This window comes from Chamaea fasciata, unplaced genomic scaffold (genome assembly GCF_029207755.1).
Source record: "Chamaea fasciata isolate MVZ Bird 193981 ecotype frontalis unplaced genomic scaffold, bChaFas1.0.hap1 SCAF_6, whole genome shotgun sequence".
Classification (NCBI taxonomy): Eukaryota; Metazoa; Chordata; class Aves; order Passeriformes; family Sylviidae; genus Chamaea; species Chamaea fasciata.
The window spans coordinates 59718329-59745550 of NW_027094091.1; the positions used below are offsets into that span (position 1 = coordinate 59718329).

Sequence of the window (27222 nt, forward strand, 5' to 3'; positions counted from 1 at the left end):
TTTTTCATTTTATGTAGCTTTGAACAAAAGGGAGTTCAATATATGTGTTCTTTGCAGGATCCCACTGACAGGGCGTGCATCCCCCTTTGATTGCATGATTTAGGTTAAAGTGTGGTTTGACAATAATCCAGTGACTGAGGCAGCAGATGAAAAACACTGCATTGCTAAAGCTGATATTTCTTCTACATACATATATATATATATTGTATAAAGTAGCTACATCTCTTTTTTATATATATGCTTTATTTTCAGCTTTCTAGTAATAGTTCTGGATAGCTCCATAAAGCTTTTCTTCTTTAAAAATCTGTATTGTTACAAGTCAATTCCAAGGGATGTTCTTCCCTCCCACAATGTGTACAAATTGTCGTGCAATATTTTTTATTTATAATTAGAATAGGGAATCCTTTTTATAACATTTGGAGGGTTGTGGATTTTATTCTTTTTTTTTTTTGTAATAGGATATTAGCTATTTCAAGTTTGTAATTTGGAATTAAAAAGCAGGCACCCCACGCCAATGCAATTTAACACTCAGCCTTAGTAGTAAAATATTCTGAAGTGTAAGCTAACTGTCTATTACTGCTTAATGGCATTTACTGTACTGTCATATCTTTTTTTAATGAGATTACTATAGTCTACAATTTAACATATTACCATCCAGTAAATATTTCATTAAAAGAAAAGTATTTAAACGGACAGTCTTTAAAGCAGGATTAAAGAGGCTGTGCCCTGATGCAGTTAAACAGCTTTGTATCAGTAGCAGTACAAGGTGTTGAAATGTGCTGAGTGCCTGGACCATCCAAGGGCTTGACTTACCAAAATACTTATGTGGATAAATTTTCATTGAGAATTGGGATAGCACAAGTCTTGGATGTATTTTTAAGTTAGCTGTGCGCCCACCTTTGGTGAATTGCAGCCCAGGGACGTGGCAGTGTAGACATCAGCAGTGTGAGTACAGGGGTTGACACCTCTGGAACCTGGGGTGCTAAAGGCAAATCCTCACCTTCCATATTTTCCAAGTGCTTGCATGAGCACTTTCTGTGCTCAACAATTCCCTGCACAAACTTTAACTCATTTTGGGCATGTGTCATCAGTGGTGTTGCAAAACTGTTCTTGGTTTTTGGCTGTCCAGCTATAATTAAATAGTAATTCCTCTTTCAATTCCTAGGCAGAGCAGCCTGAACTTAAAAATTCTTACAACATATTTGTCTTTTTTGGGTTTTTTATACTGTATTTGTTTTACTTCATGCATATATTTTTCAAATTTTAGGGAGGAAATGTTGATATTTCTATGTTGACATGGTTTTTTTGCATGTAGGTTAAGCAAAAAGTAGCTAAATGTTCACATACTTTATGTAATCTTAATTTTCTTGTAGATTTATAGACAGGAAATGGGGAAGTAAAATAAATTTGTTTAAATAAACCTAAGCAAAAATATCTTTATTATTTTTTCATAATTTTGTAATGCTTATCTAAGGCATTTATATCAGTCATTGGCTTGCCAACTGCAGAAGGAAATCCCAAGTGGATGAAACCTATTTGAATACAGTTTTTAAACATTATAATAATTGGTAGAGTAATTATTTTACACTGGGAGTACACTTTAATATTTTATATACTCTCGTTGTTTAATCCATGCCATTTTGTTCGTTACAAAATGGGATTGCTACAGTACAGTACAACTACTTGTATTGTAATCAGCAGCTGGAATTAACTGGAAGTATTATTAAGCCCTACAATCTAAATATATGAAACCTTTTATATATATATATATATATATATGCCATCTGAAAATAGTAGTCTTCTGGACTTATTTTGCATGTCTGTAATTGACCAAATCAGACAGTAGGCATGGAGAATGAAGCTCCTGATAAATGAGTCTGTTATGCTACATTGACTATTTTGATTATTTCTAACACCAGTTCCTTCCTCTTAGCCTTTTTCTATCCTCTCTTTCAGCGTAAATGGTAGAATGCAAATAGACTTATTGTGGAGGATTTTAAGCTGAGGGGAATGTTGTGTGGTGCTGTGCTGATCTCCCAGCATTGCTTAAGGCTCTTGTAAAAGTGCAATGCCATAATATAGGAAAGTCCTCGAGACTAGAACAACTGTGTAACTTGATTAATCTCACTGAACACTTATTATTTATTATTCTTGCACTTGGAAAGGCAGATTAGAATCAGGTTCCTGTGATTTCTCAGCATGACTCTAGATTGTTTTATAATAGCAATGATAATGCAAAAAGAAATCCATGTAAGAAAATTACTGAAGTAGCTGTATAGTTTAGGAAAAAATTTAAATGTCTGTAGCAGTATCCAGGTACACTTTAAGTAAGCACAGTGGTGGCAACAGCAGTGTCTTTTCAAGCTCACAGATCCATGTTCAATTAGTAGCTCCTTCCCACTCGTGTGATGTTACACAGCACAAAATTGTCACCTGTACCAAAGTTCCACTAAAATGGCAACTTGGATTTTTGGTTATTTATTTGGTGCTGAAAAGTCTTGTGGCACACAACCCGCATCATGACACAGAGACTCTCGGAAGCTCACAGGATTTTTCAGCACTTTCTGATGGAACACTGCATCACAGCAACTGCTGGTGCAGGACCAGATCCACCTGGAGCTCACTGCCCAGCTTGTGTAAATAAACATTTAGCAACACCAGCAGGTAGCAGCAATGACAGAAATGAGTACACAGGCAGAACATCGGGGAATTCTTAGCATCAGTTGACTCTGTGGTAAGTGTTGTGGTTCTCATATGTTGAGTTTCATGGATGAAAAAACCCAAACCAATTCTGCTTTAAATTAAAACCAGATTTATTGGTATCTTTGTTTTAACCATAAATACATAGAGATGCTCCAAATATCATTAAAAAAAATAGTTTGCTTTAAAACAATCCATCTGGAACCTTTTTCTCTGGCGTGATCTCATGATCACCCTAGGGGCGGGAGGACTTTGGGTTTGCAGTCAAATCACATTCAGTTTTGAAATGAAAGCCGGCTGACCTTACAGAGCTGTCTGCTCACTCTGGTGCGACACATTCCGTGGCTTGCAGGCGACCGTGCGGGCCGGGAGAGCACCTTGGTGGCCCCTGGCCCTGTGCCCTGTGCCGGGGCTCAGCCTTCGTTGCGCGCCGGGATCCGCGCATCCTGCCTGCAGTTTCCCGCATTTCCAGTAGATGCCCCCAGAGACCATTGAACCCCGGGAACGGCTCCGCTCCGAGCAAAGCAAAGGGCAGTCGGGTCTTCTCTCGTTACGCTCCTGGAAAGAAATATAATTGTTCAAAGGAAAACTCAAGTCGGCGCGGACGAATGCAGAAAAACAAACTCGCTTGCTTAACAATAAACCATCATTTATTAGGTAGCAAGGTTCGAAAGTGTTCAGTGTAAGATTGCTTATTAATGTAGAAACATGCTACACTAATGCCAACAACAGTGGGATTTTATAAAATAAATCACAGAATCATAGAATATCCTGAGTTGGAAGGAACCTTAGGTATCAGGTTTTGATATTGATATTAGAAATCAAGTTATCTTTAGTGATCTAAAACATGAGTTGTTCTGCTTAACCTCGGATTTTACATGCTGCATGACATCATAAAAAGCAGGATGGAAAGTGTTTTGAGGATTGAGGATTTATAGTTTATCTCAAGGTATCATGAAAAGTTTGCTGCTGTCACCTACAAGACGCCTCTGTTCAAAAGTGTTTGATGGGGGGAAAAAAAAGGACCCTGAAATTTTTATCTGGAAACACTTTGATAATTGTAACAAGATTAGATTTCATTGCAGTGTCAAGCTATTTTAGGTGATACAAATACCATTTATCCCCACAATACCATTAATCTCTTGCCCAATTTTATTGTTTGTGTGTGATCAGTCACTTGTGGCTTATATATTACAGAAACTTAAAGAAACAATAGTATTACTGTTGTGTGCTTCGTGCATTATAACTGAGATGACTTTTATTTTTATGCCACTAAATTTGAAGGGTTTTACTGTAGATAGCTTCATTGCTTGTGTGCTAAAATCAGTCCTCTTGGCCTCAGAAAAAAAAGTGCTCTGCACAGTAGGATTACCTCAGCTTTATTTCAATTTCTCGATTAATTGGGATGGGATTTATTAAAACACTCTTGGCATTGGTTTTTAAACATTGCATACTGTATGCTTTGTTTTCCTGTACTGATTTGCCGATAATGCTTTCTTGTGGGGAAAATGTGCTTTGACTTCAAGTAAAATGCATCAGCCTACAGAAAATAACACGTTACAGGGACACAGTTTTTCTATTTGTATGAATGCCGGTTATGTGCTCAGTGAGTATGCAGTGAGTGTTAAATATTACCTGAATGGCATTTTGGGTGCTGACTGCTGAGATCTTTTAGCACTACTTCCTTGTTTACTTCCAATACATCTCCTGATCTAATGCATGCATACACACAAACTAACAAAATATGGATCCCATTTTATAAATAAACAGGCATGTGTGTGCCTGCTATGCAGATTGTTATTCCACTTCTCTGAGTTATATTACTGTAGGATTCAGTCCTAGGCCTTCGGAAGTTAGTAGGAATTTTTTACCTATGCTCTTCAGCATGTTTTTTTGTTTGTTTGGGTTTTTTGGGGGGTTTTTTGGGGTGAGTTTTTTTTTCTGGTTACTAGAATTTTTAAACAGGAAAGAAAAAGGTATTCCATATAAAAATAGAGAATACATTGCATGGTATTAGCATAGTATCTTTACAGTATTTTGAAGATATATACTGTACATTTGGTATATGTCAAATATAGCATATTCCAGCAAATTAAAATTTAAATGTTTAAACATATTTCTTGTATACTTTTATAAGATAAATATTGTAAATTTTTATGGTGCAGAATAGATAAATCCTTTCCCTTATCTGTGTGAGCAATGTGATTTTTCAATCTCAAAAAATGTCTATTTATATATTAAACACAAATTCAGTAGTGTCTGGTCTAAACCGTATCAGGATTTTTCAGTATTTTTATGCTCAGTACTGAAATGTGAAAAATGCATGTGAAGGATTAATGTGCATCTGTGTAGTAAGAGATTTTATTTTAAATATGTCAAATATGAAATAATGCAGATTATTTGCTTCCTACATCTTACATTTCTGTCTATTTTACTGACATCTAGCTAAGAAGTTTTTCACATCACTTCCATCTTAGCAACATTGTTAAAGAATTGCAATAGATCTTTTTAAGATCAAAGTATTAGTCTCATTGGGCTATTATTTGTTACACCTGAATTTATTACATACACTATAAATCTCATTTTTCAGAATTCCGTATTTATTTTACAGCTGATATAATTTGAATTTAAAGTAATTTTAATTTGAAATGACAGTCTTGAAAACACTTTGGAAACTTAATGGTATATAGAAGATAAAGGTAACACATCTGTGTCCTTGCCATTTTACTGGGGTAAAGGTTGGTTTTCCCAGACCGGACAACCATCCTTGCAAGCCTTTACATCTGTGCCTTTGTGTTGCAGTCCCATTGGACCCATAGTTTTCTCCAGAACAGGACACAGTGATTGTTTCACGCCATATAAAAGAAATATTTTGATTATTTCCATAAATAATACCTCCAAAGGTATATTACCACTTGAGAATATTTGATTCCACAACTTTTTGATATGTACATCTTACCAGAGTTTATGAAGGTGCTAACTTCAATAAAAATTCATCATAGCATCATTTGATAGTAAAATTGGGGAGAAATTATCAAACTGCTACATCACTATACCAGCTGAAGTTATATGCTGAATGGAATGAAAATAATATCTAATTATGTTTCTGGCTTAGCATTTGTTTGACATTTCTAAGCCAAGCCATCCTGTCCTACAGCAAAGCTATTTAATGTATATGTATAACAACATATACATATATAGCAACATATATATAAAACATAATAACGGTGTTATCTATAACAACGCTTTTGTTGTTTTGACATGTGCCTCAGTTTCCCCTGTGCACTGTCTTAAAGCAGACTATGGGTTCATTGTGTTTTCATGAACTAATGTAAACATGAGGGAGGGGGTTCCCATCAGCCAGCGTTTTTTACCAAATACCACCTAAAGAATACCAGTGTATTTTTTGCCGTGTTTTCACTGTATATATTGGTATTTATTGATTATTGCCATGTTTGCTTCCCTAGGGTATGGCATTTGCAATCAGATTTTAGCAGATCTCTTTTTGAGCGGGGAAAATAATACCCACTCCCTGCTGCTGAACTGCAGAGGTCTCTTCCTGAAAGCTGTTGTAGTTATCTGCACTTATTTGGTAAGGTGGAGAACAGAATACAGGTTTAAAGGCTTAAAATCTCCCTTTCTTATTCCCAGTTACAGGAATTCATACAAGAAGAACATCTGCATACACATGCTGCGCCAGGGTTATCACAAGTCCTTCTCTGAGCTCCTCACTCTGATCCAGAAGTGGAATGCCTTCAGGGAGGCTGCAGGGCCTGGGTCAGCCATATGGCATGAGAAGTCCCTGGAGGAGCAGCCTGATAAGCTGGATCAGCTTTACCACTTCCTGACCGGGGCTGAGGCAGCCCAGCGAGCAGGTAAATGGGGGGATTGTGGGTAGCAGAGCAGCGGGAGCCGCAGCCGCCAGTGCCTGGGGGAAGCTTCCAAATTGTTTCATGTATGAATTTGAAACGCTACTGCATCTTAGCACATTGCAGCCTTAGTCAACTGAGCTGTATTTATAGAATAAATGATTAGGAACTGCAGATATCAGGAGAGTTTTTGTGAAGGGGGGGGGGGGGGAAGGGAAAAACATGTAGAGTGCATTTTGATATCATCCGAAATGTTTGATGTATTTATAGCTTTGATAACATCTCAATTATTTTCTCATAGTTTCATTATTTATTGTTTTTCTTCCTCTATTGATTTGAGTAGCTGGTTTCGTATTAGAAAAATTTAATAGGTGAAATGCTGTTTCACACAGTAATAGTTTTATAAATCTGTTTTTATTAAATACTCTGTCTGCTAACTGTGTTTGGATTTGTGACTGACTTAAAAAGGATGTGAACATGTCAAATAAAATACAGCACACAGATGGAACATGCCACCTGTGAATTACTAGATATTAGTGAAGACATAACTCCAAATTACTGTATTTTCTCCATTGCCTACTATTTACTAAGCACTCGAATTTATCATTTCCTTTTACTATAAATAGTAACATAACTTACTCCATCTTTCTCCATTGGAATAATTGTAGAGATGGAGGCAGATAAAGCTCTAACTATAATCCCTTTTCATAGCTGAGTTGATTTCACTGTATTGTCTTGTTTCAAGTTATATTTTGATTATTACAAATATGAAAACCTTCAGTAAAGGCTGTGAGTTTGTAATCTAAGCTTTTGGACTGAGTTTTAGAAATGGGAAGCTTCATTTCAAGAAAGGAACAGCAAAACAGTGCCCTTTTGGCACTTCAAAAAAATGGTTAATTTTAAATGTTTATTTTATATTTGCCATGAAAGCCAAAACTGTATTTCTTTATTTAATTCACTATAATTCTTGACAGGAAGTTCAGCCAGCCATAACTGGAAGGAATCTTCAGTTTTGCCTGGAGTATGACTAAAACCTGATTAGGCACCCCTGTATCTTGCAGAATATGAGAGAGAAGTTTGGGGCTCGAACTGCCCTGGCAGAAGCATTCTGCCAATATTTGATGGTCAAAAAGTACTAGACATGGCTTATCTCGATGGGCCTGCTCCCTGCAGCCGCTTGAGGAGAACAGTTTGCCTGCCTTCAGTGCGTGATATTTTTCAGTGTTATAGGCTGATGTGTGACAACAGAAGTGGCAAACAGGCTCCCAGAGAGGCAAGGCATTGCCAAATGCACGGCTCCTGCCCTTCTCTCACTGAATCCAGCATGGCTTGTGTGCTGGGCTCTGTAAGTCTTTCAGCTCTCCCAGAGACAAGGTACCACCACCAGCTGCCTGATTGCGCCTTGCCTCTAGGAGAGACTATCTCCCAACTTTGCCTGTTGATTAAAATGAAAAAAAGAAAAAAAATAATAAGGATTTAAGAGTTGGCAAGCATTGTTATTGAATTGCTAGATCAGGGCATAGTTTGTTTTGATTTTTTTCACCAGTTTTAACGCAAACCTTTGCACAAATGTCTTGTTTGTATAAAATGTGGTTTGAGTTGTCTGGCACATGAAGGGGTGGATGGTAATTCCTGTTGCAGGTCTGAGATCCAGCAGGGCTGTGAAGATTCACATGAATTGTGCAGCCTATCAAACACTAATTCAGTAGTTCTGCTAATTCGGTTACTCTCTGATTCTAATCAAATTGCTTGGGGCTCTGCCTTATGATCTCCTGGCAACTCCAGTTGACACCATTTAAGAATCATTTAGCAGTTCACCTCAGCTGGAACTTACCATGATGTAAAAGCCACAACAGCAGCTGACCTGCATTTGCTCTTCAGCTGCCACAGTTCAGGCTTAAAAGGGTGAAAGTAACATCTGGGTCAGCAAACGGTGAGAGTTTCATAGCATGGTTGCTGTTGCTAATATTAGCTTGGCTGAAATTTTACCTATCTCAGGTAACAGTTGTGCTGAAAAAGAGATAGTACCTTTAAATAATGACCACAGAAAATTCATTACTTGTAAGTTTTTTGATAAATTGAAACTTTGTGAAATGTTGGGGTTTGAACAGACATTTTGAACCACATTTTGTTTGTTGAAAACAAAACAGTTTGTCAGTAAATAATTTTCTTATTTGTTATTTAATTTTTCTCATCTGATATTTTTGGATCATAGAGTATTACTGTCCTAATTTTGAATATTATTTAGAACTTCTAGTTTTAGAGTTTTATGGTACTTATAGTGTACAGAACAAGCTATGGACACATTCAGTTTTCATATTTATTGGTGGAAAATGTTCATATTGTAATGGTTGCAACAGTTTATAGTTCTAGGACACTGCAATGCTAGATGTAAACTCTTTGCTTGAACTGAATCAGAGCAATCCACCACAATGCACAGGCTGATATCAAAGAGCAATTACTTTCCTTACTGCTGGGTTTGAAAATAGTAACATTTTGTTTACCAGAATTACACTGTACAGACTGTTTGCCTTTACACACAGCTGTAAAGGTTCTCTGATTGCATTTTTAATAGAATATTTTGGTTGAACTTCAAATCATACAGGACTTGTATTTTTCTTTTTTAATTGCCTATTACAAATATTTTACTGTGTGCAAAGAAAGCAGCTTTTTTTTTTCTGTCTACCTTTAACTCATTTTTGTTGCATTTGAATATCTCCCAAGTATTTAAAAAAATAGAGAGGGAAAACTTTAATCCTTGCAGGTTCTCAGAAAAATGACTGATGGAATAATTTTGCCCTGAGTTCAGCATTATTCTAAAAGCACTGGCAATATTGGCAATGCTTGACTCTATTTTTAACTTGCCTTCTTTATACAAGTAAAGTAAATGTTTCTGACTTCAAAATTGAGAGAGTTTTAATTAATTCTTTGATGTTCCTTTATCCTGGACTAACCTCTTTTTTTAATAGTTCTGGTTTCAGGAGCTTAGGGGAAAAAAAAAAGGGGGGGGGGGGAGGTAGTTGTTTAAATATGTATAGTTGTAGGGCTTTTTGCAGAAGAATGCAAGATAAATGCCAGAGTAACGGATCTGTACAGCTCAGCATTTGATGTATACAGTGATTTCTTGGCACATATATGGGAATACTGGGGGTTCCTTCAAAAGGCAAGTTATATTTTGTATTTGTCAGTACTGTATTTATCAGCTAGAGTGAGCTGGTTTGCTTGTAGACGTTGAAAGGAATGCAAAGCAAGTTCCAGCTCAAGAACAATTAAAGGAAGAGGTGTCCCAGCTGTTAACTCTGCTTTGCCAGAGCAGGAATGCAAAACCAGGGAGAATGCCACAGTTCAGTGGCTGCAACATGTGTTGGGCACTCAGTACTGTAGTGGCAGATCACTGTGCCAAAGCTAGAGGATGGTATCCTTGGGTATGAACATGCCTTTAAAAGGGCATGACACTGCTTATTAGCTGATCACTGGAGCAGCTGCTGGAAACCCGAAGTTAAAACCTGGGAGCTGCTGCCTTTCTGGGATTCCACCTGCTCCTGGTTCCTGGTTGACCCCACTCAACCTTTGAGCTATGTTGTGTACTAAATGCTGAATCTGTGCATGTGCTGCAGGCTGCTGACCCTTGTTTTAGACAGTACCAGACACACACATTTGGAAAGAATTGACAACTTGGCTTTCTTTCCCTCAATTCAGTGTAAAGAAAAATTTTGGCACTAAGAGTTATCATTAGTTTTTGCTGTAAAAGATGTCTTTTCATAAAGTATATGAAGGAAGCATGAGTGTTTGATGTGCTTCCACTGGAAAATCTTTGTCCAATATACTCAAGGTTGGAAACAGAGTTTAGCATTTTACAGTAGAAAGCTTTCCTGTAAGATTTCACACTTATGCCTTAGGCTTGTGCAAGAGACATTGGAATAGCCATATTGCCCATGCTATTTTGAAAAAAAAAAATACAGAAAGAGGTTATGCATTAAAAGAAAAAGGTATAACAAACCCTTCTTTAACATTTGCTTGGATGAGGCATAGTTTTGTTTGCTTTTGAGGGGCTGGACAAGGGAACACTATTTTATTTTCTAAGTAACTTTGTCATTCCCTACTTAATATTTTATCACAGGGAAAAAATGTAGCAGTTGCTGGAGACCAGTGGAGAATTCTATTATTTTTGTAGTTATCATACAAAAAGTTGAAATGATTCTGTCCAGGAAAGAAGCCAAGCCATCTCATAATACAGGCACTTGTAGAAATGTCATCGGCTTCAACAGAAGTAGCACTTTTTAGAAAATTTCTGTAGTATTTTTTTGTTGCAATAGCTTGGAGTTCCCTTTTAGCATTCCAGATTACCAGTTAATTGCCTCATATTATTTTCATTAGCTGGTTTTATTCTTGACCCAGTAAAATTATACCCAGACCATTTCCTTAGCATTTTTGTATAGGCTGAGCATTGATTAAGCATTTTCCCTTTATGTACCAGTGTTAGGAGTGGTGTGCTCTGTGTGTACTCTACGAAAGAGACTCTGCCTGAAACTTGGTTTTGTCATGCTCATAACTCACATTTTCACTTTCTGCATTTGTGAACTTATGGCTAAACATTTGGGAAAAAAGCTTGTCCATTTATGAATAAACTCACTGGGAAAAGGGATGACTGAGGAGTCCTCTACCTATAGATGTAGAGGCATCCTTCTTCTGAACAAGCGAAAGGAACTGATTCTTTGCCGTGGATAGGTCCAGGTGGAAATAACTGATTGCAGCATCATATTCAACTGAAGTTTATGCTGCTTCTTGATCCAACATCTTCCATCCTGGATCTTTCTCAGTGTGAATTCTTCACAGCATCAGCTGTCTTGATGCTAAGTCACTGATTTTGATCTTTCTGGCAAAAGAAAAATTAGTCTTCCAGCACTGTGTCCCATTCTGACATAAAAAAAATTAAGTCACTCCTAGTGACTTAATTGACCTTAGGCCACTCCTTTATGTGCCTTCATGAGTGAAGGGTCAGTTGTAATCCAATCATACACACTTTCAACAGCTAACTGAAGTGGAGGATGAGTGTTAACACCTGTTGAAAAGTTTTCATATGGCCTTTGTCTGGCAGGAACAAAGGCCTGACTGGTGACTTTTTGAGTGGAAAATGCTGTCACAGCTGGATGTTGAAAAACTTCTTTCTGATACCTGTTGTTTAAAAATCAGTGCAAGTTCTTGTTAATGGAAAATGGAACACCTGCCTCTTTTATTCTTCAAGGGAAACACCCAGCCAGGATCTCTTCATGATGTTTTCATCTGTTCTCCAAAGACCATTCCTGCACTTCTTTTCCTTCTTCCACTGCATTCTGTCACAAAAGAGATCATAGAGACATGGCAGCAGGTTGTACTTGAGTCACACTTGGATGGCGTGCTGACTTTCTGTGTTTCCTTTCTCTCATTTTAGCCCTGTTGGGGTTCCCAAACTGCACCTCACTATCCCTTGCATTGCACTACTTAGTAGTTACCTAGCTGAGCACAGCAAACATACAGACATGGATTTGAGGCATCCTCTGTTCTGTGCACAGCCTTGCTTGCCAAGGGAACAGGTCTTGAGAAGAGCCCAGGAACAAAGCTATTGTTCAATGGGCTGATCAGGGTCTATGGCTGAGGTGCACCTAAACAGATCCTAATACAGAGCAGGGAATGCCCCATGCGTTTAATATAAGGGGTGTAATGTTTAAGCTCAAGTTGAAAGGTTAGGGCTTTTTTTAATCTCTGTTTAACAGAAAAATCGTGGGAAGGTTTGGTAGGACAACTCTCCTTTTGTACATAAACACTCAATTAGGGAGTTGTTTTTCATTTTTTGATCAGGAGGTACCTAAAAATTACTTTTCTACCTGTATCTTATAATCAGTTGTAGAGAACTTACTCTACAAAATCAGAGAGTTCAAAGCTTTAATATCTGAACTGCTTCTTAGAGATTTTATAGAAGAGAGTATTTACCTATTCCTATGTTTCTCTCCTGGGAATGTAAAAGTTCACTTTCATTAGGTCTGACACGCAAGCTTTGCCACTGTAAGAATAACATTAATTAACGTCTTGATCAGTAACTCAGACTTTGAATCCAGAACACAATATGAGTTTTAAAAGTCTGGGGTTTGGGGTCTGTTTTATGACCAGTGTATCTGGTCAGCCACTGTCCAAGACAATGCCAATGGTTGTCTTTGTGCACTTCTCATTGTTATGCACCGGCAGGATCGTCATCAGAGGGTCACATGAAAGTTCATTCAATCAAAGCCGTGGCAGTAGCTGGAGTCTGCCTCAGGTCACTTCCATCCCTTGGGATTTGTAGGGCACTACCTGAAGTTATTTGTGTAATTCTGTGTCACATAAGTGCCTTGATGCTTTGCAGCAATGGTTTCAGAGGAGCAAATCTGTATCCAGTATGTCTGTATACAATGATGATCCAATTATCCCTTCTCTTCCTGGGTTATTGCAATCATTTGTATGAATCCTCTGGTATCTTTGAGTTCATTTTCACTTAGCTGTGATCTGTACGTAATGTGTATTGTTATCTTTATGGTAGTGGTTATAATTAGGTCTTGTATTTCACTGCTCTTGTGGCTGTGTGCTTGTAATCATGGGAAGTTCTGCCTCTACTTCTGAGATAATCTCTAAAAGCATTCCCTTGTGCTACAAGCACTGTTCAAGTCAGGGGAGATAAATCTCAGCCAAGAAGTATCTGCTTTTCTTCACTGAGAGGAAAGGGATCTTCGATAACTCCTATCTGTATCTAAATTGGTTAATTTGGATGAATCCCAACTGGGTCTTGACTTTGTGTGTGTTGTCCTGGTTTTGGCTAGGATAGAATTAATTTTCTTCTTAGTAGCTGGTACTGTGCCATGTCTCAGATTTAGTGTAATGTTGATATGTGTGATAGGTAATGATGTTGTGTAGCTGTATAAATATATCTGTTATAAACATATGCAAATATAGGAATGTATGTATATGTGTGTGTGTTCATGCACACAGGTAAATATAAGTATGTTAAGCCCAACTCAGTTTTGTTATTTCCATTCCAAAATCATTTGAAGAGATTTTTATGAGATTGTTGTACCAAAATAGTCTTAATTTCTATTGTATAAATATGTTTCATATTATGTAGACTCCAGGATATGCTGAAAAAGAGGCACACAAGAGGTGCTTTTTCAGTCCTGAGAAGAAACAAAAGACATGAAAGCTCACAGCCATGAAGAATATTCAGATTACGAGTAGATGAAGTCTGAATATCAATAATTATTCCCCTCAAAGCTGAATTTTGAAACTTAAGCTGATGTTTTGGTTTAAAACCTTAGATGCAAACGATGAGATGATAATCTAAATGCAATTTCTCAGCCATTTCATTTTTGATGATTTTAAAGAGATTGTGAATCAGTCATTGCTTGGAAAGGATGTTACCTCTTTTAAAATACTAGAAATAGAAATGTATATAACACACATTGCTTTAAAATCATAATTTCATATATTTTAATGGGAATTATTAAAAAGGTAGAAATGAGGTTACAACTTCATGGAGGGAAAATTCTGAGAAAATAAATAAGAAAGCAAAAAAGTAAAATAAATAAAATAACACAAGCAATAAAAAAGTGTTATTCACCATTAGAGGAATGATTTTTTAAATCAAAAGATAAAAAGAGTGTTCAAGAATGGGAAAAATGTTGCGGCTTGATTTCAAAAAACTTTAAGATGGTTCTCTGAAATGACCAAGATGGAGAAAAAAGGAGGAGAAGCAAGTAGTAGATGAACATCTTGAAGACTGTGGACATGATTAGGTGGCTGCCCTTTTTCTCAAAAGAGTAAAGTCCTTACACTGAAGACCTTTATCAAGATATTCTGAAGTCAAATAACAGTCATGACAACAGAGAGAATAAGAGATAAACATTTCTTCAATGAGGTTTTATGTCATTGGTAATTTTGAGGCAGAACATACTAGAGGTGAGGCTGACAAACCCCTCTTGTGTGGTTTAGTGATGAATTTAAAGTACTTGTTTGAGTAATTGCTGCTGTGTGTTCCAAATAGTGCAAGTGACTTCCATAGGTGGTGCAATTAAACTCATCCTTTTGGAAGTTGGCTTTCCCCCAATTCTTCTTGTCGATAACAGAAGAAGAGAATTAAACTGTATCTTTTGATTAAAATGTTTTAATATGGTTATCATAGTTTTAAAACACTTGGAAAAGACCTGGACTGTGAGATCTTGCCTCTGCTGAAAAGACTTATTTTTCCCGGTTGATTTCTGTGTGGTGCTCTATACCCAAAATTAAGAGGGGTTTTTCTTTTCTCCATTTTCTCTCTTTTTTGGGCAAAGTTTACAAATTGCAGAACAAAGCAGTTCTGTTCACACGTCCAGCTTAACCAAACAGTCTCTTGCCTGCTGCCAGACCTGTGCTTCTTAACTCCTTCTTTACCCAAATACCTGGAAATTCCTTAACAGCTACAAACACACTAAGTAGCCCACCAAAACTGGAATGGAACTTTAGCTAATTATTCCATTTCACATCGGGCATGAGTAGAGTTTGCACAGAAAATTAATTTATATTAGCCATGAAACATATAGGTTCATGCTTTACTTTATTATCTCATAGATTTTCAGCATCATATATGAAATAGATCTTTCAAATTCACTTTAGGGAGGAGCAGTATGGTAAGATTTGTTAGGAAAGTTTTAGATTTCTACTCCAAATTAGTAAAGTTTTGGAATAATTCACAGCTGATATCTTGTGGGGGTTTTTGGGGTTTTTTTAAGGTGTTTTTCCGAAGGAAATAAGCTGTTACTCTGTAACTTCAAATTGTGGATAATTTTGTATTGCTACTTAGATTTAGGACTTACAGGTTTTTTGTAAATTTTAGGGATAAGGTGTGTTCATTCAGCTGAGATGATAAAGAATCCAAACTTCAGGCCATAGAGAAAATCTGTAACTTTGTGTCTCCCCTGCTTTCCACGTTTGTTCTGAGTGCAATTCCTTGGTGAACTGGAGGGGGGCACCTAGGAAAATGGGTGCAATTTCAATTTGTCTTTAATTTCTAAGAGTGCTAAGGTACTAAACGTGGGGATATACATGAAAAGCCTCTCTAAAAATTCCTACTTTGAACATTTAAAATTACATGAATTTATGGATTGTGTTTTCAGAGTGTTCTTTTTGGTTCTTAATCTCCATCAACACAATTGCTACCTTAGAGGTCCAAGGTTTGGAAAGCTCTTAGGCCTTCTCAGGGCCCAGAGGCTCAGACAAATGCTTCTCCAGTCTCACTCTGTCTTCTCTTTTGACTAGCCAGTGTTTTATCCGGGTTCTGTTAGTTTTGTTGACCTGAATTTTGGTTTTGCACACAATAATGAGAACAAAAAAATGTTTTCAATTGTGCCTAGTTTGTAAGGTTATAATTTTCCTCTTATATTTCTCTCAGTGAACATGTAGAAAAACTTGATGGCATTTTAATAGTAGAAATAGAAATGACTGTTAATTTTCATTATGACTATTGCTATAACATGCAAAATTTCTGAACACTGATGATTTTTTAACATTTTATTGTGATTTTTGTTTTTAAAGGGCACTATGAGAAGGTGTATGATAACCAGCTTAGCTTGGCCTGCTTTTTCAATGACCCTGAGGACAAATGGTTGCGTGACTACTTTTATGAGAAAAGCTATAACAGTGCTCAATTAGTAGAAATTGATGGTGGGAAGAGAAAGGCACAAGCATGTGTAAACATGGGCCTCATCCAAGAAGAACAAGGTAAGGCACTGACATCATAAAGCTGCTTTGGATGACATCTGTTGTTACACAAACTGGGCTGAATTAAAAGAGCTGTGGACATGTAGTTCTGTAATGTTTAATCCTGCTTCCAACTTAGATAAATAGCCTATATATTTCTCTTCTTTTTTAAATGACCTTCTGCTTCTCTTGACCACAATAGACACCCTCTTTGTTGGTATGTGACTGCCACATTGGTGTTTGCTTCAGACTTAGACCTCACCACAAGCTCCATTTCTCCATCTACATCCTTAAACTGTGAGTCTCTGAAATTAGAAGATATTAATAGAAATAACTAGAACCATAGAACAGCCTGGACAGATCATCTGATCCAACCTTTCATGGGAGCCTAAATGAGGTTATTTTAGCACCCTGTCAACTGCATCTTAAAAACCTCCAGTGATGGGGACTCTTCCACATCCCTGGGGAGCCTGTTGCAGTGATCAGTTGTTTTCAGTGTAAACAATATTGCTTTCTTGTGTCAAGGTGAACCTTGTTTCTGTGTTTGAAAGCATATATTACCTATCCTGGCAGAGGGGTTTGTGTGTGGATAGCAGTCTGAGTATAAAAAAGGTGTTTTCTTCTGTTTGCATGAAATCATTTTGTGGTGTGGGAAGACAAGAAATAAGTGAGCCTCAAGCAGTTGAATAAAGCCGGTCTTCCAGTTCTAATTTGTTAAGTGTACTTCATGCCTAACTATTGCTTAAAATATGTGATTTGTGTAGCCACTATGGTTTTGTTTCTAAATTTGACTGTGGGTTGAAACAATTCCAACTCTGAACTCAGCTTGTGGCTGGTTTCTCGTATAAAGTGACTTCCCTTAAAAAAAAAAATTGACAGAAATTGAAATATTTTGTGGAAATAGTCTAATTCTATTAAAAGTGTGATGGAATGGGTGTGTTTTGAAAGATGGCCCAATTTCTCAGCAAAAGCCTGGACGTAAAACAAAAAGTCTGCAGCATTTTCTTTTTTAAATTGAAAAGGTGTCATCCTATTTTTTCCTCTTGTTCTCTTACAACTGACACAACATCTTTTTTTATATTTTCTCACATCTTTCTAGACTGATGGCCATTCACACTGTTTTCCTGTGAACTGTTGCCTTATCTTTCTTGCCTGCAATACCCAGACCTGGATCCGTTTTAAAATTTCAGCACATACCAATAATCAGTAAAAAGGAAGAATTACTTTTCTTCCACATGGTATCATTCAGTTTCCCAGTTGATAAGCTAGCAGTTGCTTAAAGCGCAGCCAGCCACAACTAAGTCTTTTTCATTCTGAATGAAAAATGCTTAGTTAGGTTATCTATCTCTTACTCAGTAGAATAAAGAGAATTAAAATGCAGGATTTAAAAAATTTTTTGCAACCTTTTCACTTGGTCCTTTAGTTACTAAAAAATAAAATTTTAAGGAGGTGCAGACAAGCGAATGTTCGTATCTACTTGTAACTTCAAAGACTCTCACTGTGACTCACTACTGTTACCCAAGCACTGCCTAAAAAAAAATTCACTCTTTTCTACTTTTATGATGTCTTAAGCAAAAGTTGTTGAATACTTAAATATCTTGAGGCCCATTACGAAAGCACATAAGTAAAGTTATGAGATAGCCTGAGATGATCAGAGGAGCAGAGATTTTATTTTCCTGCTGAAGAATATTAGAAACTTTAAGAAGAGAAGTTTCTTATTAACCTTAGTAAAGAGAAATAAAGCAAAGTGGATTTTTACTGTCCAGGGTAAAGCTCCACTGAATCTGTGGGCTCTGTCTGTTGCAAGTAGTTTCTGTCCAGAGAGAGAGAGAGAGGTAAAACAATAAAGAAGCTGAGAGAGAAAGCATAGGATTTGCTTTGAGGGACCACTGAGGAAAAAAGACAGCAGATGTATTCCATGCACTTTGTATTTCCATGGATTAAAAATTGATTCAAGGGCACGTTCTGATTGGAGAAAAAGTGTAAGAGGAGATATTGTGTTGCCATTGTATAATATTGCATGAGTTTTAATGGTGTTATAAGTAAAATTTTAATTCTTCTATTTTATATTTTTTTAGTTCAGTTATTTATAATTTGGTAATTAATTTGTGAACCAAATTAGTCAGATTCCCAATTCTCTGGGGGTGTATCTGCAGGAATAAATGTAAACATCTAGTCCCAGTTCTTTTCAGTTCTCTCATCCAATAGTGTATTTTTCATTACTTGGGAAAGGAAGCTGTCTATATATGCTTAGGACTGATTGCTTGGGAGTATAAAGTTAAACATGGACTTGTAAAGATTGCTGTTTGCCTTGGAAGAAAATCAATAAATTTGCTGGGTAATTTTTGTGTAATCAAATTTAAAGTTCTTTGACTTTCAGCCTGGTCCCTGTCCTAAAGGCTGGATCTAACCTGGTGTTCATTAATCTTCAAAGCTAAATATTTGAGGTGTCAGTGGTGTAGACTTCAGTCATGATGTTTGGGTGCAGGCCATTAGTAGCTGCCAGTAAGGGAAAGAAAACAATAATAAGTGAGTAGTAGCCTGCTACAGACACAAATGGAATGTTCTGCTTGGAGCAAACATGATTTTAATGGCATTTCTTCATAGAATGAGATTTTTTTAACCTCTTCCCTAAAATACTCTGCCTGTAAAATAAGGTCTGAAGCATTCATTGATTATTGTAGGAGTGTTCAGGTTTTGATACTCTTCAATTAGCTGTGCTACCCCCTTAGTTTTCTTTCCTCAGAGGGCTGATAATAAGTCATTTTATTACTTCAGTTACTCATTATTTTACTTTAGTTACTCGTTTATTACTTATTTTTTCATGTAGCTCTTTAATGTGCTGATGTCACTTTACAGACACTGAAAATGCAATGACAGCATGTTCTTCTCACATTAAATCCAGAATTACTTTTCCAAGTAAGCACACAGGCTTTGTGATAGAATCTCTATTAAGAAATGAGTTTTTAAAAAATACTTTTCTTCCTGTGCTTTCAATGCATTTTCAGAAGTAATATCAGTCATTATAAATGTTTGCAATTTTCTGCATATCAGAGAGTAAGATTATAATCATAGTTTATGATAGATTATATTAGTGTGTGTTCTGCTCAATTGTAAACTTGGGGTTTACACTGTTGTATCTTGCAGAAGAAACAGAGTGCACTGAAAAGTACAATGTCTAGTATTGTTTTGTATAGGTTCTTACATCGTTGCAATATTTGAGTGCTTTCTGTTTTGTGCCAAATGCTTACCACCTATCATGCATGAAGTGATATACACCTTAAATATACGCATCCCAAAGTTTAAGATAACTTATATCAATAAAAAGAGCAGCCTGGGGGAAAACAAGGAATTATACTTGTAGGAGCTCTTTGCTTCAAATTTGTTACAACGAAAGCAGATAAATTTCTGTATTATTCGAAAGCGTAGCACAACCAGACATCTGAAGTTAGGGTACCTGTCAGTTGCAGTGCTTGGGAACATTTCTGGATACATTTAAATAACTGTTTGAGAAAGCATGTAAGTATCACAGTAGAGTCCAATGAGTAAAACTTTCACAATTAATTACGAATGTATATCAGTGCCATGCCAGAATCTGGATCTCCCCTGCTATGAGAGCTGTAGGATGTCTGGAAACGATGCCATTAGTCTCAAGGCAGTGGTGACTTTGAATTAGTCATCAGATTTGTATTCTGCTAGCACATTAGGATCAACAAAAGTGGAGGTAATACTTTATCTGAAGTCTTTACAGGCTGAAAAGATATAAGGCAGGCAGAGCAGGTGAGAGAAAGGGAGAGAGTGCAAAGTAAATACCAATGTTGGGAATCTCAGAACTGATTCCCACAACACACAGCTAATCCAGAAACCCAGTTTTGTTCATCTGTGTGTGTTTTTTAGATTGTGAGTCTTAGGAGACCTTGATAAGGAATTCCTTTAGTCCTTTCTAAAATAGCTTAGACGTTTCAAAAATCTGCTATATTTTGCAAATTAATGAAGGGTTTATAAGTGTTCAGTCCTTATCCAATTCTGCCTTGATTATTAGCAATGTTAAGGTCAGATTGCTTTTCAAACAGAGCAATGTTATGCCAGAGTTGATCACTTTTGAACCTACGCCAAAAATATTAACAAATTGCACCTGATTTATTTGAAAGGGTGTAATTGTTTTATCTGCGATCATGGCTAAAATACAGTCTATATCATATGTTGAAATTTGGTGGAAACTTTTCTGGTTTAAAGACCTACTGAACAGGAGACACTTATAAGTTTACTAAATTTTTTGGCGAAAAAAACCACCACAGGATTCTTGCATATTTTAACAATCTCAGCTGAGACTGAGGTGTAGGATTTTCCCTATCACTTTGCCATTGGATTGAAATTCAAGTTTTTGTCAAGGCATTGCAGAAATTGGTGGAAAGGTTCTGATTGTGTTTAAGGGGCATTTCACAGAATGGCTGGATTTGAAGGAACCTCTGAAGATTACCTAGTCCAATTGCTCTGCTAAAGCAGGTACACCTGAAGCAGGTTGCACAGGATAGCTTTGAGTTATGAAGCTTAACTATTAATTACTGGATATATTTGCTGAACAACAATGTAAAGATGTTTCATGACATCTTTTGGTTTTGGAACATATAAAGCCTAAACCATTTATTTTCTTGTTCTTAGTCAAGGAATTCTTGCTAAGAATCCATTCTTACTAAGAAATTGTTGATTTTGTATTTTGATTTGTTTATGGCTAGTGTTTTTTAATTGAAAACTGTAATGTATAAATAATTGAGAGAAGCTCAGCATAAATTCATGAGTATCTATGCAGAGGAAATATGCACGTTTAAGCAGAATTTCCCCAATTGGTTTGCCTTCAGGCAGAAATAATTTATATTCAGATATAAAAAGGAGAATGTTAATATTGCAAAATGAAGTACTAAAAAGGTTTAAAAAGGCAAAAGTTAAAATTGCTTATGAAATTTCATATCCATTTGTGTGTGCACAATTTGCAACTTTATTTTAATTACATAAAAATGTAGTTTCTTTTTAGGAGATTCCTAAGTATAGCCAGAATAATATTCACCTGTGGGATGGGTGGCCCACATGCACCTTCTATATTAATAGAGCTTTACGTTGTTATCTGTGCTGCAAGTCAGCCAATCCCACTTAAACAGCAAATCCTCCATAGTATAGTGTAGAAACATTCTGTTTTACAATCTGATTGCATAATTGTAAACAGCTGATAAATAAAACAAACCAGGGGGACAGCATTTGTGGAGAGAGATTAATTTTTTCCTTGTTACCTGGGGAGTGCAGAGCTGTCACTGATGACAGAATTGTTGCATTTGAAGGATCCAGCTATGTTATGTTTCCACCATAAGGCTTATGCCCGGTATCTGAGATCTCCCTACCGCTGTATCCGCAAGCCCAGCTTAGATACTGGATGAAGGCAACCTAAAATGAATCCCATCTCTTCATTCAGGTACAAAAGCAACTCAAATTATCAGCTAAAAGATAGGTTTTGTCTATCCTTTTGTCTGTTCTGTAAGCAACTTGTCTTGGTTTAAAATGATGCCCAGTTGCATTTGTGATTTTTGATAAAACATCAAGCCTATCATTGTCTTTCTCTTTCTTTTTATAATGAGATTTGTCATTGTGTGGACCAAAAAAGGAGCAGTATTTAAAGATATAAATTCCTAAGTAATTTTTTCTATATAGGAAGCTTGTGTGCTAGTTAAAACATGACAGAGGCCTAAAGGAGAGTCGCAGTTCTAGAGCTTTAGAGATTATCTATCCTTTCAGACGGGAACCACAGGTTTGTTCTGCATTTATACAGTACCCTTTCCTCTGTGCTTCTACAGCACTTGTATTTGGTGAGGTTCAGTGTGTGCTGTGATGAACTAAAGCTAGATGAGAACATGCTGCTCCCTGGCCAAGCAGAGTGCTGCTGTCTCAACATGTACAGCAACTTCTTCCTGTCTTTCTGTCTGTCGTGGATCAATGTCTATCCTCAAGATACTAATTTTCTATAGAAGTGGTGGGAACTTTTTGTCCTATCGACTTCTTACCAGATTTGGTTGAAACTCACTCCAAAAGTAGTTGAAGAACAGGATGATCATATGGGTTTGTTCCCTACAGAGACTATCCTAAAATTGTCTTTTTGTACTGTTCATTGTCTGGAGAGAACATACATATTTATATAACAGACCAAATCCAGTAGTAACCAAATACCATTGGTTTATCATGACATTTCCCCCTCCTCACCCCAAGTTGCGTGTCCCAAACTACAAATTTCTCAGGTTTATTTCTAGTAATGGTTATTTTATTTTCCAAACAGCTTATTCAGAAAAAGGCATGTAGGAATAGTTTAGACCTAGGAGCATACTCACGTGTTTGCAAATCCCTTGTCTTTGACTACATAAAACTGGTGCTAAATTTTAAATTCATACGCTTGAAAAGAGTCTCCGCATCAGGGAACTTTAAAGACAGAAAGAAGCCTTCTGTTAATGGGACATGAAGTTCTGCATATCCAGTTTGACCACTTAAGGTACTTCCAGTCATTTATTTTCACCAAATCAACTTATGCTAATTCTCCTTTGTTATTCTGCACTTACTTTATTTCACAAAGCAGTTATATTGTTTTCTGATTGCTTAAGAATTGTATATATAAGTTTGCTGGGAAAAAAACTTGATTGTAGAGCAAAATTTAAAAAATTTAAGCAGCAAATTTCTAGGAGTTACTCTTTGGATATTTTGCTTTTCTCTGTCAGTCAGTAGCAGTCAGAAGCAGCCATAAATCCTGCTAGATTCTTGGGAGGACAGATTGAACAGGTTTATTAAATAATTGAGCTCATCCTCCTGCAAGTCTACAAAGTAGTTCCCCAGTAAATGACATCTTATTATTACAGGGTTGTTACTGGTATTGAACTAACAAGTACTGTCTTGAATTGATGTTATAGAAATTAAGAATGTTTTCAGTTCAAATTAACACAGTCTTAAGAAAGTCTGAAAAAAGCTTCTTGTTTTTTTCATGAAACATGAAAGCAAAGGGGGCCTGTTTAGCTCATAGAAATATTCTATTCATAAAGTTATTTTTTATTCTTATTTTGAAAAGATTTTGGTGGTTAATGAAGATATTTTGAATAAGAGAACTCAGGGAGAATTCTGTAGGGCTCCTACTTCTAAAAAGAAATCCTCTAAAAATCTAATACTTTCTACATGATTTTACTTCAGTTGATTTAAATCAAGGCTTATTATATAGCTCAGGGAAGTAAAAATATTCTTTACAATGAGAAAAAAGTAATTTTCCTTAATCCTTTCATGGTCACTCCCACTTTCCTGGCCTAACTCTTCAAATGGAGAATCTTTTAGCTCTGCTATAATGCCTGGGGACAGGTCTTGCTTTCTGATAAGCTCTTCAAAATATTCACAGCAGTGCACAGGTGGTGATTCTAAACTCTGTCATTTGCATTGTCATTAAAAGCTTTGACATATGAAAAAAAGATCCTAAATTAGTTTAGGATCCTAGGTGTTCAGTGATTATGAAGTTCATTTTCAAGTCATAAAACTACTGTAAAAAAGATACCACTGTTTACTTGAACTATGAAAGATGTATCAGGAATATTTTAGAAAAAACATTTGATGTGTGCTTGAATATAATATGTTGCACTCAGGTGAACTGTTTATATAGATACTTCTGTACGAATCATATTCTAAATATTTTGGTATCCAAAATTGCTCTGTTTGCTTTCTGTGCATGTTCATAAGACTATGACATTTAATGAAGAGATCTTTTTAAAGTATTGATAGCCATGAGTAAATTATACTATGTTTGATCTGTGTTAAAGATTCAAAGTCCAAGATATTTGAATAGAACTTAGAATAAAAATGTAATTAGGTTACATCCCTAAAGTCTGATATATCTTTAAACAAGACCGCAAATGAAACTTTATTAAAACTTCAAATGAATTATTTCTTTGCTTTTTTAAATTCTTTTCCCCTCTCTTCTCTTTCATGTCTATTACTGACATTGCTGCTTGTATTTTACCTGTCCTTTCCAGGGTATTTTAATTATTTACTGCTTAATGACTAGTACTGAGATGAAGCTGCCCTCTCACTCACAGGGTTTTTTTTTTTTTCTTTGCTTCAAAGCTTTGAGAGGTCTTGGAATACTATAACTGGACTGGCAGTTGTCATAATAAACTTTCCTGGAGGCAGTGTTTCCTTTCAGTAATTGATAAAGGAGGCTGTTTCCAGAGGTGCCTTTCCAGTGTCACTGCAAGCTGCCAGGGTTGCATGTCCTCAGCCATTACCAATAATCTGGAGAAGGCGTAGGTAAAGCAAACATGAAGCTGTTAATAAAAATATATCTTACTCTTCAGAGAATCATTCAGGTTGGCTGGGATCTTAGCAGGTCATTAATCTAGCTGCACTTCTGAAGTAAATCATCTGCACCACAGAGCAACTCCAGTGCTGGAGCACTGTATCTGATAATAAATTTATTATTGGAAGCTATGAAATGTAAGGGGAACTGGGTGGGATCTGAATGAATGTAAACACTGCCCAAAAAAAAGTATTTAAACTAAGGGAAGCGTTTGATACGTCTTAGCAAAACCAAGTGTCACTTTCTCTATTTAAAAGATAATGATCATATTAATCTTTGGGGTTAAATACTAATATAACTAGTTTTCATTATTTCTCTTGAAATTAAAAAACTCTTAAGCCCTGAAAAACAGAATTGCCAAGTATGTGCCATTCATCCCTGAGTTTTCTGCTCCCTTCCCATTCTGCATTTGGGTGTTCACCCACAGACACTGAAATATTTGTGAAACCTGAAACAGGAGCATCCCACTGAGTGTGGGCCTGCTCTTATCCAAAGCCTGGAGCCTTACAGTGTGAGCTTCCTGAATACATTTTGCATCTTGGGTAACCTTTGCATATGGAAAGCACTTTGATGCTCTGCAAGCGTGAAAGAAGGCTTGAATAATACTGTGAAGCAAGAATTCCATCCTCTCTGAAATGGGTGTGTGATCATTCAGCTAATGTTCAACATTGTTTGCAATATTGTCCTCCAGATTAAAATCGATATATATCAAAAGGTGTTTATTTGTACAAAATCAAACAAATTAGAAGGCGGCATCTGACAAATGCTGCTTTCATAAAATGTGTTAACCTAAAAAGGTGAAGGGATTTTAATTGTAAACCAGAATTTTGCATGTTGGTTCATTTGAGTATGAATGTAAGACAGGCAAGTCAGTAGAATTTTTATTTGGGACAGTTTTGGTTGTCATTTTTTTCCCTTTGCTGGTCCACAATACACCATTCCCAAAGCAGATGTCATTTCAGCGACCTGTGGGAAAACCCTCCTGTTTGCAGCTCAGGAGTGCTGGCAGCAGAAGGAGAAGGGTTTAGGGGGCAGCCAGGCAACCAGAAAAGCCAGCATTATCCCTACCTTGTGAGAACCCGTGAAGCAGGCCCTTTTAACAACTTTTTTAGCACTTTTGGTTTGATATCCCAGTGTGCTGGTGGTGTGCTACAGCATCTGTGAACTGTCCTGCTGAGGGTTCCGCAGTCTGCACTGCCCTCTAGGCTTGTGTAGGTGTATTTTGAGCGCTTGAGCTTTAAGGCAAGTAATATAGGTCCTCAGAGGACAAAACTAAATATGCTCTAATGCTCATTGGATTACTACAGTTATGATTTTCTTTTCAGACAACACACATTTGTTTAAGTAATGTAAACAGAAATAATGTATCGTCCTCTGCAGTGCAGTACCTAGGACTAGCCTGGCAGTCCCTCACCCTGAGAAGGGAAGATAAAATACTGTCCTTTTGCACTGCAGTCAGCCCTCCAGTGCTACACCTCAGGTTGTGTGAAGCTCAACATTCCTTTTCTGTCTTCCTTTCTCCTTTCTGTCCTCAAGTGCTCTACTTCTCAGGCATGACTTCAGCTGGCCTTAGGCAACTAGGACTCCAGGTAAGATCTACTGGTGTATTGTCACACTGGAGGAATGGTCAGAACACCCTGTGATGAGCCGGTACGGTCACTGCAATATTCTTATGAACTGCCTATGTCATTTTGCTAAAGGTCATGGTGGAAGCTTTCTGAAAAAGAAAAAAAAAAACCAGCCTCTCTAAAGTAAATTAACGTAAGGTTTTATCCGTTATCTTAAAACTACTCACTTTGGTTGTTGGCTAATGATTGGTTTTGTTTGAGATGGACGTTGGAGAGCTATGAAAGTGCAAAATTTTATCTTAAATCACTTCTGCAACTTTTTTCTTGTTTTTTCAGCTGGCACAGGAATTCAGGTAATTGTATGTGAGAGCTGTCCCAGTGGCTTCTTTAGAGTTCTTTACACCTCAAGAGTGCAAGGTGGTTCAACTGAATGAGAGGTGTTTGCTGAATGAGAGCCTTGTTTTATGATTCTTGTGAACACACCTCTGTTTTACACTTTTGTAAAAATCTCTGTGGCAGACTTCAGTATTTCAGCATGAGTAGTGCTGTCATAATTGAACTTAAAAACTGGGCTTAATACAAGTAGTTCAAGCAGTTAGACTGAAATGTAAGCAAATATCTTTTGAAAGATAATAGCATTTTTGGTTTTCATTGCCATTAACTGATGCTTCAACCAGATTTTTTGTTCTCATTGTATAGTGAAATAACTGATGGCAAAAGATGCTCTAGATTAAAATACACTTTAATATACTCAAAGTTTATTTTTCCTTTAAGTTGTTTTAGTCTACAGTGGAATATTTTCTGAAGCCCTCAACAACTGTTTGCAAGTTAGAATTAAATGTGCTTCCTGCTTCTAGTAGTGCTGCTGGGGCAGGTTACCTAACAGACCTGTCACTTTTCTTGTGCAGTTGTTTCTGTGGCATTATTTTCATTGGCAAATATACAAGCTGATAGAAAAGGAAATCATTAGGTGCTCTTAGTA

At 36.7% G+C, this 27222-nt stretch overlaps 1 protein-coding gene across 5 annotated transcripts in view; it reads left to right on the forward strand.

Moving 5' to 3' along the window:
* Window positions 1-2677: 2677 nt before the first annotated feature.
* Window positions 2678-27222, forward strand: part of TTC29 (tetratricopeptide repeat domain 29) — a 99600-nt gene continuing 75055 nt past the window's right edge. For 3 of the 5 annotated variants that reach the window (XM_066186516.1, XM_066186515.1, XM_066186514.1), the window contains exons 1-3: window positions 2678-2734; window positions 6352-6575; window positions 16143-16328. In XM_066186516.1, the coding sequence (XP_066042613.1) occupies window positions 6389-6575; window positions 16143-16328 (373 nt within the window). In that variant the 5' untranslated portion in view covers window positions 2678-2734; window positions 6352-6388. Of the gene's footprint in view, window positions 2735-6351; window positions 6576-7543; window positions 8631-16142; window positions 16329-27222 lie in introns of those variants that run through there. The other 2 variants (XM_066186517.1, XM_066186518.1) reach the window with 2 other exon arrangements.